The sequence below is a fragment of the Fusarium verticillioides genome, chromosome 1 (assembly GCF_000149555.1).
Source record: "Fusarium verticillioides 7600 chromosome 1, whole genome shotgun sequence".
NCBI lineage: Eukaryota > Fungi > Ascomycota > Sordariomycetes > Hypocreales > Nectriaceae > Fusarium > Fusarium verticillioides.
The window spans coordinates 1,262,732-1,276,581 of record NC_031675.1 but is presented as its reverse complement, the minus strand read 5'-3'; the positions used below and the strand labels follow the sequence as shown (position 1 = coordinate 1,276,581).

Here is a 13,850-nt window from a genome sequence, read left to right as displayed (position 1 = left end):
AGCCTGCCTCCATGACAACCAAGCAAGGCGTGTGCTTCTTGACATACATCGACACCCCGTACAAAGTTTGTTCATGAATAACTGCATGGCATATTAAATCATATAGAGGCATGATATATTGATTACACAGTAGGCTGTCAGCTGTTTTTCTCTTATCATCTGGTACAGCATAAAGGTATCATCAGCATCCTCATAACGCTTCCACTTGTGTGTATATCGATAGCTTCACATCCCGCTCCCCTCCGCTTTGATTCTCATGCAAGACTTGCAAAAAGGTTTCCTTGGGAGGAATGGTGTACGGCTGAGGTAGTGTCTTGATAGTTGATCCCGAGCTCACTAGCCATCAGACGGTACACTCTGTATCTAGGCTCGGCTTCGATTCCGATCGGCTCTGAACCCCGAAATGCTATCGCGAGCGCAGCTTTCGAAGATCAGAAGTCAATTCTTGGGGTAAAGAGGGGAATCAATGTTGGAGAAGGACCCTAAACAATTTGAGTTCGGTTGCTGACCCCGACGACGGGACAAGCTGACCCAGGGGACGATGCTTGATACAAGACTACTTATTTGGAGAACGGCGGCATAATAACGACGCGTTCGGTTGCTATTTCCAACTCAAACATGACAGCGTGGCTTTCTAACTTTGATGGAACGTTGGAGAATAGTGTGTTTGGCATTGGATCTGGTCAACGATGTCCAGGATATATACGAGCTACGAGCTTTCCGACCCTTTACAGAGCGAGATGCCGCCCCTGAACAATACTCTACCTAAACCCGCATACTCCCCCCTATTCCTATCAACCTTTAAATCCTAGTGATATAAACATGGGTGTAAAGAAATGGCTCGGCGAAGCTGACTTTTGGCTCTGAATTGTCAAGGTTGTTCTCTTCTTCACCGTATTCTTCGTCACCTTCATCACAATGGTCGATTGTAATTCCCAACACGACGCAAAGAGCAATCCAGGCTTTTTATAGAGTGCATAACAGACGGAGGATATTTTGGAAGGCCCCAAGAGTTCATCAACTCCCTTTAGATCGTAGCTTTCACCTGTTTCGGCCCTGAGTATGTCTCTATAATCGCCAGAGAGGCCAAGTTGCCGCGCGTTTATCTCAAGAATGCCTTCAAAATCGGATTTATCCAGTTCTGTATTTTTCTATCCTTTCATCTTTCTGTGTTAGTATCATTCTCCCTTACAATAACCCTACCCTCATCGTGGGCATTGCCAACGAAGGTAATGGTGCTGGAACAGGAACTGCTTCCCCGTATGAACGGATTTGAGGAAACACATTGAATCGTAACGGTGTAATCATTGCTTCATCTATAGGCTGGACTTTTTAAAGGAAAAACTGGAAAGGAGGGCCATATCAAGTGCTACCTCTCAGTGGTAGTCTGGGTCTCCTTTCCCTCTTCCTCCTTCTTTTCCTCCTCCTGCTCTCCGTAGTTTTCCAATTTCATGTCCTTGAGACCAAGCTCCTCCTCTTCCTCATCTGTGCGGGCATAGTTCTCACGGTGAATCTTGGGGTCGGGAGCAGGCGGGTCTACGAGAGGCTGAACGTAGCTGCTGGCGAAGGGGTCGGTAAGGACAATTGTGAAGGGCTTCTCGCCACGAATGGCGGCGTCAAGGCCGTCAAAAAAGGCGGTCCACTGAGACTTCTCGTCGCTGGCAAGGGAGTCACCACCCTGGCCCGAGCCGTCGGCCTCGAAGATCTGAGAGTGAAGATCACCCCGGACCTGGGTCAGGAGACCTTCAACAGTGGTGAAGCGGCCACCCAGGGTACCGGGGTTGACCTGGAGCTTAAGCTCGGGGCACTCAAGGCCGCAAGTCTCACTCTTGAGAATATCGCGTGCCAAGTCAGCACCGTCGCTGACTTCAAGGATAATCTTCTCGCCCTTCTCAGGAATTTCACCACCTGTCTTGACGTCGTTGGAGCGGTAGCCGCAGTCGTCACAGACAGTGGACATGAGAACTACCTGCTTGAAGTGGGGAATATCGACCATCTTCATGTGTGTAGTACAAGGATGCATGCAGCCAGGGCATGTCGCGGGGAAGCTGTAGACTTCGTTGGGGATGATTTCACCATCAGCCGTCAAGCCAGGGTTTTGCGGTTGCTGAGCGTTGGCATCGGAGTCAGAGAGACCAAGGGCGGCGTTCTGTTCAGCAGTTCGGGCATATTCGTGCTTCTCCCACTTTCCAACACCATCCTTGAGATCAGGGGCAATGAACGAGTTTCCGGCAGGGTCATCGACCCAGACACGGAAGGGAAAGGCGTCACCCAACAACATGGCGCGACCCTTGGCGATAATCTCAGCAACCTTAATGTACACCTCAGGAGCCTGCTCCTTTCGCGCCTCTTGTCCCATCTCCAGATCCTCGATGACAGTCGTCAGGAGACCCTCGACATTTGTAAGCTGGCCACGGCCAGCAGGAATCTCGAGATCCAGCTCGATGAACTTGACGGTGGAGGTATCGGACTTGACAACCTGTCGCGAGAAGTCGGCGAGGTCTGTCAAACGCAGCTCGTAGTGGGTTCCCTTGGGCTGGACGGTTCCGGCAGCCTGGATCTCGTTGTTCTGGGTATGGCAGTGCTCGCAGGAGAAAGACATGATAACGACTTCGCGGAAGTAGGGGATCGCAGTGAGAAGAAGTCTGGTGACACCCTAGACAGTCCTGTTAGCCAGATTCCTATGCGACTTGTTCGATGAAATGTTGCCTCACATTCTTGCCGCAGTTCATGCAAAGAGACTCAATCTCTTCGACAGCGCGCTCGTCGTCGTCGGCATTTTGGGCATCAACAGCAGCAGGCGCAAGTTTGTTGACCTTGTCACCGATGCTCTGGAAGAACTCCTCGGGAGTCTGCTTGGTTGTGTCTTCGGTAGCCATTTTCAATTTTTTGTCTGCTGGATTCGAATCTTGAAAATCCAATCGTCTTTTGGTGGTTGAATCCATGGAGGGGTCATGAAATTTTTGGAGGGGCAAGCCCAGTTATGTCATGGGGTCCAGGGTGCAAACTTTGGAGGCGGGCATGCACTAGAACGTTCGGGACGGCGATGACTCAGGATAGCGGGTCTAGATTCATCCGATAGGCCTACACTCAACTCTCATGAGATGGAAAGAAGTCATGATGGCAAGGCGCCTACTGATATTCCTCATTTCATAAAGTGAGAAAGACTGAGTGGGTTCGTTGTTTGTTGCTTTTGTCCTGAAAGCAAGGCTTGTAACCCAGCTTTTCGGTTTTTAGCTCTTTTCTTGCTGCTGGCATTCGATGTTTGTTTGGGCTGCTCAACAGGTGTAGAAATTTTCTTGACTTTTGACTGTGCTGTTTTTCGCCTCGCAGCTGGCCCTGGATGCGGCATAACAATCTTGGTGTCTCGTTGGCAGTTGTCGCAGTGCAAAATCTTGCAGGGTCCCTGGAGATCTTCTGTTGGTTTAGGAGTCAAGTTGCCGCTTGACTTTTGGCTTTTAGCCTTCCTCCTCTGAAGACTTTTTCGAGCATCCAACTTCAGTGTTGCTTCTTGACCTGGGATCATGATAATCCCACAGCCTCCACATACATGTTGTCGCTGAACATCCGAAAGTGTTATGCCATGTTGTTGAAGAAGATGACCGCGTTGGCTCATGAGATGAGCAGAAGTCTCTGGGGCCGTGGCCCATAGGAGATGTGCTGCATCGGTGAGAAAATCGATAGTTCCTGGAAGTTCTGATACCGCCATTTTGCAAGTCTGGGGCCTCAGAATCTTTTGATTGTTGAAGTTGATTCGAGATTGAAGCTCAGGTCGCTTGAAAGAACCTTTGCGGACAACCTGAGGTAGACATGATGGTGAAAGCGGGTCTGATAAGATAGATTATGGAGATATGATTGGTCAAGTTGTTGACGACCTACAAATTAGGCAGGGGATGATTAACCAACAACTTATATCTTTCACATTCGAAGCCGGTTTGCTTATGACTATGTTGTAGGGGCATCTCACTCCTCGGGCCTGCTCGAATGCATCTCTTTTATATGGCTTTTCTATCCTATCCGAATAACACAACATCTCTGCCCCGACGCTCCAAAACACCAAACAGCTCAACCCAAGACGTCCATATACCGAACTTCAAGTCATCTTAAGAGCGGCGGACTTCCCACTTGACATCATTGATGCTCACTTCCTCGTTAGACTTCTCGTCATATTCGAACCACTCGCCCTCCTCCAAGTCGATACCAGTGAACTTGGTCCCCGTCTCGGCGCCTTCGGCCAACCATTCACCCTAACAGTTCGTTAATATGCTCTCCAACTATTTGGTTTTTCACATACCTCAGCCTTGAACTCAGTGAACTCGAGACCTCTGCAGTCGAACTCGAGGATCTTTTGAGGCTTGGCTGGTTCAGTTTGCTCATAAGGAAAAGGTCCAGCCTTGACAGAGGCTGACGACTCTCGCTTTGCATAATATTAGTAAGATGAAAATAACTCGATATCAAATAACTTACCTTGCAGTTCTTGCACTTCCATACAAAGTTGGCCTCTCCTCGACTTCCACTCATCTCATTGGTCTCCTTCATAAGGTATTAGTATACCGTTTTCAACCCTGGCGAGCCGTTACGTACAAACCGGTTGACTCCAACATGGTTTGCATGAGTCTCTCGACAAGAAGTACACTGAACCTTGAACATGTACCAAAAAGGGTTGTCTTGAGTGTCGTCGGGGCGCAAGTTTGTGACCCTGTCATATTGGAATTGCCCCTCACGTCAGTAAAGCTCGTTTGAGTTGGTAAAAAGCTTTTGGTACATACCCTTGCAAGTCAGCTGTGAGATATAGAGCAAACATGTTGTGAAATGCGAAAAGGAGCCGAGTTGATAGGTTTTGTAGATGGGTATGAAATTCTCTGACGTTGGAGGCTTCAGAAGCAAAATACAGCCGTTTCAAAGAGCTCCGGCGTCGATGAACACCTAGTGGGATGTGGTGGGGTGTGACGATAGCGCATTCCAGGTGCACCCGCGGTAACCCCCACGTGACTTCAATAATCGAATGATCTGTGACTGGCCAATTTCTTGATTGATGATGGCTCCATGAAACACCTAAACACCTCAATTGAACGATTGCCGACAGCAACGACTCTCAATCGCTTCAGAGCGATGTCCTGAGCTTCAGACCGCCACCTAAAATGCAGGCTTTGTGGTCGAGGGCCGGCCAGGTCCATCGCTGCGGATGTCGCGCCTGCGAATCCGTCGTGAGCTCTCTCGGCCGGCGAGTGACTACCGCGGCTCGACCACGAAAAGTCACCTTTGCCGATATCTTCACAGCATGCTACAGCTCCATGTTTGCGACTGCAGCCATTGTTGATGCCGTACGAAAGGAGGACCGAAGGCAGGAATTGGACCGGCAATTGGAGGAGACGAGGCGTGAATTGGCACAGCTGCAACTCCGGAACCTCGAAGCAAGCCAGACGACGAATGGCCTTGACTCGGCCCAGAACGAGGTGACTCTACACCAGATGGATCAATTATGGGGGGCCATCAAGAGTCTGTACACAAACCGACCATATATGAAGGAGATTTACAGACCTGCTACCATCCGAATCGACGAATTCTTGAACCGAGCACATACCGAGGAATACGAGTGCCCCGACCAAACAACGATGGATGCTCTTAGGCGTACGGACTACAACCACCTTGAGCAAGAGATCATCCGCGAAGAAACAGACGTTAGCATCCGTCAAAGGAGCCCGTTGAATACCAAACAGCTCCACAACGCCGGACGAACGCTCAGCCATCTCGTTCAACAATTACTCAAACGCGCCAATGCCCATGACAAGTCGGATATGCCGAGCCCCAGCTTCGACGAAGCCATGCAACTGGCAAATGACAAGACTTCTTTCAGATATCTCGTGGAGAATGATCCTGAGAGAGTGATAAAGAACCGGGTCGATCTGAACTCTGATCTCCGCAAAGTCGTTGGCTCATCACTGAGCCTCAAGGAGAAGGTGGGTAGAGTGTGTTATAATCTGCTTGTATCTGCATATCCAGCCGATATGCACACGTACAACACGTTGATCGTTGCTTTTGATAAGCATGGTTACAAGTATCTATCAGAGCCAGTGGTCAACTCCTTCTACTACTACCGCCGACTAAGACCAACTCCATCAACATTTGTGGCCATCTTGAATCACTACAAAAATTCAGGCAACCATGGCCGCTTCTTGCGCAGTCTTGCAAGTCTCGCTGGTCTCGATGGCGAGACAGGTGCCAAACTGAGACGAAGACTGGTGGACGAAACATATGATGGAGCAGTTGACGAAAGGCGCAAGAGATACAAGGTTCAGACATGGACCCAGACGGGCGACTACTTCTGGGAACATGCGCCACTGGACAAGCCTCTCATCGAGGCTGCTATTCAAGGTCTCTTACACATGAAGCTCTTTGATCAGGCTGCTGAGTTTTTCGTGACGTGCATGAAGGCCAGGGTTGTGCTCAGCACGCATGTAATCAGGCAGTTGTTTGATGAGTGTATAGTGGCTCTTGACTGGAGATCTGCTGTGCGCCTCATCCAAGGTTTCACTGACTGTGCAGTTACATGGCCTTCGATGCTTCTTGGAAGGGATCAAGACACTTCTTGCCTGATCAGTCGGGTGCGTATTCTTCTCGACCTAGCTGGTCTTCAAGATGCAAGCGGCGAAGTGCCCAAATCTACCCTCGACAATTTGTCTATATCACATTACCGTTTCTGCAAGTTCCTGTGTGATCTGGCAAGCGCAGACTTGACATCTCAAATCGATATGCAAGGGTCAAGTGCACAGACTCGGGATTCGGCTTCAGACCCTGTCAGCGCCTCAAAACGAAGACTACTCCAGATCGAAGCGCTTTGGAAAGAACAAGACTCGGTTGAAAAGACGACACGCTCTATCGAGAGCAAACTACTCTATCCTGATTTTTCACCTGAGTTTCGCATGTCAATGGCCTTCCACATTGGAAACGCCGCGGCGGATCAAACAGTGGAGTTGGATGGGGAGATCATGGAAGTTATGTCACAGCTTCCTCTTTCAGAACGAGTGGAGAGAGGAATTACGGAATGCAAGTCCTTTCAAGATTCGAATATTAGCCGCGCTGAGAGCGGCAATATCATTGAGGAGGTGCAAGAATTAAGGCAAGATACATCAGAGGGGCAAGGTAAGGAACAAGCCGGGAGGCTTTTACGAGATGAGGAGCTGGATATAATCTCGGCTCAAAAGGCGATACCGGTTAAGCGGATGAATGCGAATGCAGCAGAGCGCACTCTTAGAGCAAGGCCAATGCGGCTAACGGCATGGCCTGTGACGGAGCAGCAAGTTGGCTATTTGCAGAGGGCGAGTTTTGGTTAGGAATTGAAAGCGATGAGCCGCATGTAACATACTTTTGATTGTCTGACTTACATGTTTTCCTTTTGTGTGTTGTATTGTACTGCACCAGCATATCAGAACCTGCATCAGCATAGAACATGAATTATAAACGTACCAAGACTTTATCAGCAAGACGTACTTTTTGAGAAGCTTATCATTCCCAGCACTTAGTATGTCGTCTTATCATAAGCTTGCTCGGTGTGCTTGGTCTTGTAACTGTGACCTCGGCCACGCCCGAGTTGACAATGCGTGAGTGTGCAGCCAAAAAACGCCGCCACTAAGCGTTTCCGTTCGTCATCGTGGGCAAACCCCTGGTCATGAGTTGACAATTGGTGTTTGTAGCACAGTATCTAACACTCATTGAGAAAAGAGTCCCAGCCAACAATGGCGGTCTGCAACCTTAACTGCAGTCTATAGTAAGTTTCCTCGTCAGCTGACACTGTATTCATTTCCAGCCGCATTGTCCGTTCCTGGAACTTGACAGGTTCCAAGGGGTCACGATGCGACCGCTTCAGTGGGTGCGCCTTGAATCGTATCGTCCAGTCACGAGGCCGTAAGGGGTCCACGGGGCCAATTGGATTGGCTCGACTCCATTTTCTTAGGGGTCCTTGTGCAGCCTGGTACAGTCCAGGTACAGCGACAGGGCAAGTACGAGGCGGTACTTGGAACTACCCCAATATGCCAGTGCGACAAGCAGGTACCTTTTCCCCCACATTGGATGGATCACATGAAATCCATGGATCCATCATCTATCGGATCGACGAATGTTGTTTCAAGAATCAGTCTGGTCTTGTTCTTTTTTTGTTTCTAGGCTTTGTTCTTACGATTCTGCTTGTGTGAGCGAGCGAGCGAGTGAGAATTGGATCCAGTCAGTCCCAGTCATTTCTCCATAACATATCTCCAGTAGCTTCGTCCTTCATCTCTTTTTTCTTTCTTTCTCTCTTCCTCTTCTTCGACATACATCTTTGTCATACCCTCCCTCTTGGTGTCTCGAGGAGGTTTGAGTTATACGTCACTTGCCCTGTCACCTCTTGGTCAACTCAAGTCACTGGTTACTCTTGATTGTGCACTGCGCGCAACTTACTTTGACGTCACTGGCCTGCGAGGATAAGCATTTGTGTTGCATTTGACCGGGAAAGACGAAAAATTCTTTTATCAGCCTGGTTGTGGGCACCGTTTCTGTGATTGCGACAAACTTTCTGTGTTGGACAACTATAAACTGTCGAAACGCGGTGTGCTGTGAAAGCAAGCTATTCTACACCAAACACAACCTTTCGGCGCTACGGTGGCGTTACCTCCCCATCGATTTTTCTTATCTTCTTTGTTACTCCGATTAGCGATTTACACAGCATGAAATTCGGAAGAAAGTGAGTACTGATGCAACATGCGCTCTTCTTGACACAACCGACTCACTGCTCTCACTAGTCTACCGCGCAACCAGGTCCCCGAGTGGGCAGGCTCGTATATCAACTACAAAGGCCTCAAGAAGCTTGTAAAAGCAGCAGCAGAGAAAGCAAGGAATGGAGAAAAGGTGGATCCTGCAGGTGGGCGGCTTTGACGACTCTTGGTGTCGCACACTGAGCCTCTCCCCTAACCCTCGATGCAGAATTCTTTTTCGCGCTTGATCGAAACCTCGAAGATGTCGACTTTTTCTACAACAAGAAATACGCAGAGTTTTGTCGCCGTTTGAACCTCCTCCAGAACCGATATGGACGAACCGCCGATGTAGTCGCTACCCTGGATCAGGATGAAGTGGAGGAAGTAATGGGAGCTTTGCTTGAGCTGAGAAGTCAGTTCAGAAATTTGCAATGGTTTGGTGAGATTAACCATAAGGGCTTTGTCAAGATCACAAAGAAGCTCGACAAGAAGGTTCCAGACCTTGTCACACAAGGTCCTTATATTGATACCAAGGTCAAGGTCAAGCCCTTCGCCAAACAAGCAAACACAACAAGACTTCTCGATGAGATTAACAAGTGGATGTCTGTGCTGTCTGAAGCCCAGACTTTCGATGACACAATGTCTGAGCACTCGACCCGCTCCCTGGGTCGTGCCTCAGCTAAAGGTATGCTGAGCCTGCCTCAAGCTCAGCTCGATGCCCTTGACCAGGCTGTACGCAACGACGATGTTCCTGCTCTCGAGGCTGGCCTCAAAACAAGCAACGTCGTTGAGGAAGGCGCCCAGCCGCTCATGTTGGGTCTCTTACAGCGATCGATTTCCTCGCGTTCGAAAACATGTCTCGCGTTTCTACTAAGCAACCTCAAAAGCCTGGACGAGCCAGATGATATCAATTCTCGTAACTGTATTCATCGTCTGGTGATTCACATTGGCCGGACAAAATCTGTTCCCGAAGGAGAGCAAGTCTCAAAATCTCGACCCGTCCCTGCGGGCTCACAATTTAGCAACAAGCACCTCGAGCCTGGTCTGGCAACTTCTAAGGCGCCCAAGTCACTGAACCAGAAGGAGTCTCTACTTCTGACCAAGGATGACGAGGCTGTCCAACTATTTATCTTTTTGCTTGAGCAACTGCGCCCAGAGCAGAGGGTTGCGCTCAAAAGCCGTGACTCTTTTGGGCGCATGCCGCTCCATTACGCAGCTCAGTTTGGCATTGTGGTTGTGTGTCAGATCATCATGTCTAAGATGCAGCAGTGGGACCAATTCCATGTCAAGGATGGAATTGATACACCTGAGTGGCAGGATAACGATGGCTATGCACCTCTTCACCTCAGCGTCGTCGGGGGCCATCCCTTGACCACTCAAGCTCTGCTGCAGGGCGAGAATTGGGAGGGAAGCAGCCCGTACAAGGCCGAAATTCGAAAGTCTATCTCCAAGTCGGGTGCTGTGCTAGCCATCGCTACCAAGTCCAACTATAGTGTCATCGTGCAGCTTCTGATTGATGCCGGCGTTGATATTAACTGGAGGGACAAGACAGACGAGACAGCTCTTCACGTCGCAGCTAGATTCGGGCACGAAGAGTGTGCTCGGATTATTCTGAAAGGAACCGCGGATCAAAAGGCGGATCTCGAAGCTACGGAGAGCACCTACTCATGGACTCCTCTGCATGTTGCCGCTGTGGATGGCAAGTACAACGTTGCAGAACTGCTGGTCGAAGCTGGAGCGGACATCACCCGCCTCGATTCTTCAGGCTGGACGGCGAGAGAGCATGCTGCGCTGAGAGGTCATATGGACATTGCGCGACTGCTCGAGACCAACGATGTTGAGATCGAATCGCCTCCAACACGACCTGTCGACGCATTGCCGCCAACTCCATCGGACATGTCATCTATCGGCGAACGTCGCTCGAATGGTAACGGAACCAACAATGGCTCGCGTGCTCCTGATGCTGCCATCAAGAGCTTCGGTCATCGATACCTGACCAATGAGAGCCTTGTACTTGTCAGTCTTGGATCGATGGACATGCGAAAGAACATTGAACCGGTGAGTTTGGATCGTGTTCCACTTACCGAAGCTCATAACACGCAACTTGACACCGCTCTATCGATCGTTGTATCTGCTACTGGTGCCAGTGGTGAGCCCACCATCATCGATCTCCCGGTGCATGATAGTATTGCCACTGAACCTGTCGTTTTCACGACAACAGATGCCGCCAAGGTAAAGCTTCTTTTCGATATCGTCCCGACTTACTCGGGCAACGACAAACACAAGGTTGGACGCGCTGTGGCGCTCTTGTCTTCTGTTAGACAAACCCTGGGATCTAGCCGCATGAACCTGCAAGGAGATGTTTGCGTTCCCATCATGTCAAGCAGCTTCGATGTCATCGGAACCGTCAACTTCAACTTCTTGGTCATCACCCCTTTCCACCACCCCAATATGGAAATCACATCGAGACAGACATACTGGAAGAAGCTGGAGTCAACCATGGTGATTGGTCATCGTGGACTCGGCAAGAACTTGACAAGTAACAGGTCTCTCCAGTTGGGAGAGAATACTCTGCCATCCTTCATTGCAGCGGCTAATCTTGGAGCTCAATATGTCGAGTTTGATGTTCAACTGACCAAAGACCATGTTCCGGTCATCTATCACGACTTCCTCGTCAGTGAGACAGGTATTGATGCACCAGTCCATACCTTAACACTGGAGCAATTCTTGCATATCAACCCCGATAAGAATCGGGATTCCAAGCAACAAGCAAGAAAGAAGCCTGTTCCCACAGGTGAACCTGGTGATTTCCGGGCTCGTAGCAACAGCCTGGCACCTAAACGCTCGCAATCTATGGGGTTCGCTGGCAGTGGACCTGATGAGTTGGATGAACGCATGAAGCACACAAAGGACTTCAAGGATAAGGGCTTCAAGGGAAACACAAGAGGAAACTTTATTCAAGCTCCTTTCGCCACTCTTGAGGAGCTCTTCCGAGAACTTCCTCAAGAAACTGGCTTCAACATCGAGATGAAGTACCCTATGCTCCACGAGAGTGAAGAGCACGAGATGGATACGTATGCAGTAGAGCTCAACTCATTTTGTGACACAGTACTCTCCAAGGTCTACGACCTTGCTGGAGAACGTCACATCATCTTCAGCTCCTTCAACCCCGACATCTGCCTTTGTCTAAGTTATAAGCAGCCTTCCATCCCTATCCTTTTCTTGACAGACGCAGGCTGCTGCGAAGTCTGTGATATACGTGCATCATCCTTACAGGAGGCAATTCGATTCGCCAGACGCTGGAACCTGTTGGGTATTGTTGCTGCCGCAGAGCCTTTCGTTAACAGCCCTCGCCTTATCAAAATCGTCAAGGAGAACGGAATCGTCTGCTTCAGCTATGGCACACTAAATAACGACCCTGAGATGGTTCGAGTAAGTCTCAAGCACACACAAAAAGATGCATGTCAATTTTACTAACCGTCATTGCAGCGTCAAGTCAAGCAAGGCATCGATGCTGTCATCGTCGACAGTGTCCTTGCCATCAGAAAGGGGTTGACAAGCGGGGAAACTCCCGCTGAGCCTGTCAACGGCGAGAATGGAACAAATGGTACTCTCAAGCCGGATCATGAGCTCAAGGAGCAGTTGGACGAGTTGACGATCAATGGCGGCGGCCCTTGAGGACAACAGAACCCAGAGTAAGCGCTGCTAGATGGATAGATAGAAAGAAGTAAGATGAACACAGCCTTCAACAGTTGGCTTCCACAGAAAGACAGAAGATTCGCTCAACCCTTTTCGGGAACAAGCTTGCAAATGGCATCTATATGACACTATGACCACGAGTAATATCCCTATCATGGTTTCGAGATGACATCTGACGTCTACCATTCGTCCATGAACAAGAGTCATGTTTAGTTAGTAAGTATTGACCAAGTCTTGACGTAAAGAGTAATCAATGTGTAGCTGCCGCCTATGCAGTGTGGTGGTATTGTGATTACAACGGCTCAAGCACCCCCAGCCCATCACTTCGCTTCTCTTCAGATAAGAAGGACCAGTGTGCGCAGCCAAACTGCAAGTCGTACGATTATGCAGTCACTGACATAAAGCCATGTCTCATAAGCCTGCCTATCGCTGGTATCACGTATTCCATCCTATCTCGCGCCGCGGAAATCAGATCTACAGCTACGCTGCATCGTTTGGAGAAGGTTACAGTGCCTGGGGTGCAAACTCTACATAGTTGCCGTGCTGATCTTCAAGGTTTCTCTACCAGGGCCCATGTTGTGTTCTCGGTCAGGGAGAAGAACGAGGACGAAGATGAGGCGGAAATAGTCAACCGGCGGCTGTTCTAGGCCACAGCCTAGGTAGGTAGTCATTCACGCATGTTCCTGTTTGTGCTGGATCCTCATGCATAAGAGAGGAGATGGACTCCTGTGCAATATGTATGTCGTACCCGGAATGGGAAGCGGCATTCTCGTTTGAGATAGTTTTGTTTCATGCCCTTCCTCGAGCCCGTAACCGTTACGTGAACGACAAACGTTATCCATTGAAGTAATGCTTCGGAGTTGGCGGGATTAGACACGCAGAAGACATGTCTCAAGATCTGCCTGATCCTGGCACGCACACTGTAGGGTTCGCTCTCATCCGAATAGCGTGTGATGGCTGATCATGGTGCATTGCAGAGCAGGGTGAGGGTGACAGAGTATAGGCATCTTCGACTCACTTACTGAATCAGTAGTAGCCTGTGATTTCAACTTGGACCAACTAAACGTCGAGATACGCCAAGTACTCTGCTGGAGTTCTGGGCCAGCAAGGGTAGAAAGGAAGGTGACTTGACGACTCACTCGACACTAGTTAGAACCTGTAGTAAGGTTTAGAGCATGTCTCAGTCTAAAGAGTTATCAAAAGTGCCAGCCTATCTCACCGTTTCCAAGATTTGTTTGTTACATCGAAATTCGATAGATCGATGTCTTGACCTGGAGGCCTTGGTTCGAACTAAAGCAAACAAGTCCAAACTGGATATACCGTTGATCTTCAAAAAGCCCGTTAGATGGGTTGCGTCCGCCTCCTCAACTACCGATAGTTCCAAGGAAAAAGAAAAACAGGGTTGACAGGAAACCGGGAAAC

General features: G+C 49.4%; 5 protein-coding genes across 7 annotated transcripts; 2 read left to right on the top strand and 3 right to left on the bottom strand.

The window, feature by feature from the left end:
• Window positions 1-1,299: 1,299 nt before the first annotated feature.
• FVEG_09550 (zinc finger protein) lies at window positions 1,300-3,001 on the bottom strand. Its single transcript, XM_018898563.1, has 2 exons — window positions 2,715-3,001; window positions 1,300-2,656 (listed from the first exon to the last, which is right to left on the bottom strand). Exons 1-2 carry the CDS (start codon window positions 2,943-2,945, stop codon window positions 1,370-1,372), a joined length of 1,518 nt encoding a protein of 505 aa, XP_018756475.1. The 5' UTR covers window positions 2,946-3,001; the 3' UTR covers window positions 1,300-1,369.
• Window positions 3,002-3,145: 144 nt separating this feature from the next.
• On the bottom strand, window positions 3,146-3,709 carry FVEG_09551 (hypothetical protein; the record flags this gene model as incomplete). Its single annotated transcript, XM_018898564.1, has 1 exon — window positions 3,146-3,709. One exon carries the CDS (start codon window positions 3,707-3,709, stop codon window positions 3,146-3,148), a length of 564 nt encoding a protein of 187 aa, XP_018756476.1.
• Window positions 3,710-3,885: 176 nt separating this feature from the next.
• FVEG_09552 (hypothetical protein) lies at window positions 3,886-4,918 on the bottom strand. Of its 2 annotated transcripts, XM_018898565.1 has the most exons (5): window positions 4,770-4,918; window positions 4,585-4,699; window positions 4,468-4,533; window positions 4,295-4,417; window positions 3,886-4,247 (listed from the first exon to the last, which is right to left on the bottom strand). In XM_018898565.1, exons 1-5 carry the CDS (start codon window positions 4,802-4,804, stop codon window positions 4,104-4,106), a joined length of 483 nt encoding a protein of 160 aa, XP_018756477.1. In that variant the 5' UTR covers window positions 4,805-4,918; the 3' UTR covers window positions 3,886-4,103. The 2 variants fall into 2 exon arrangements, with proteins under 2 accessions (XP_018756477.1, XP_018756478.1); XM_018898566.1 differs by having other exon boundaries at window positions 4,468-4,699.
• On the top strand, window positions 3,918-7,515 carry FVEG_09553 (hypothetical protein). Its single transcript, XM_018898567.1, has one exon. The coding sequence runs from the start codon at window positions 5,142-5,144 to the stop codon at window positions 7,332-7,334; it is 2,193 nt and encodes a 730-aa protein (XP_018756479.1). The 5' UTR covers window positions 3,918-5,141; the 3' UTR covers window positions 7,335-7,515.
• Window positions 7,516-8,144: 629 nt separating this feature from the next.
• Window positions 8,145-12,665, top strand: FVEG_09554 (hypothetical protein). 2 transcript variants are annotated; one of them, XM_018898568.1, is made up of 4 exons: window positions 8,145-8,719; window positions 8,778-8,896; window positions 8,959-12,161; window positions 12,219-12,665. In XM_018898568.1, exons 1-4 carry the CDS (start codon window positions 8,703-8,705, stop codon window positions 12,405-12,407), a joined length of 3,528 nt encoding a protein of 1,175 aa, XP_018756480.1. In that variant the 5' UTR covers window positions 8,145-8,702; the 3' UTR covers window positions 12,408-12,665. The 2 variants fall into 2 exon arrangements, with proteins under 2 accessions (XP_018756480.1, XP_018756481.1); XM_018898569.1 differs by having other exon boundaries at window positions 8,778-12,161.
• Window positions 12,666-13,850: the final 1,185 nt, after the last annotated feature.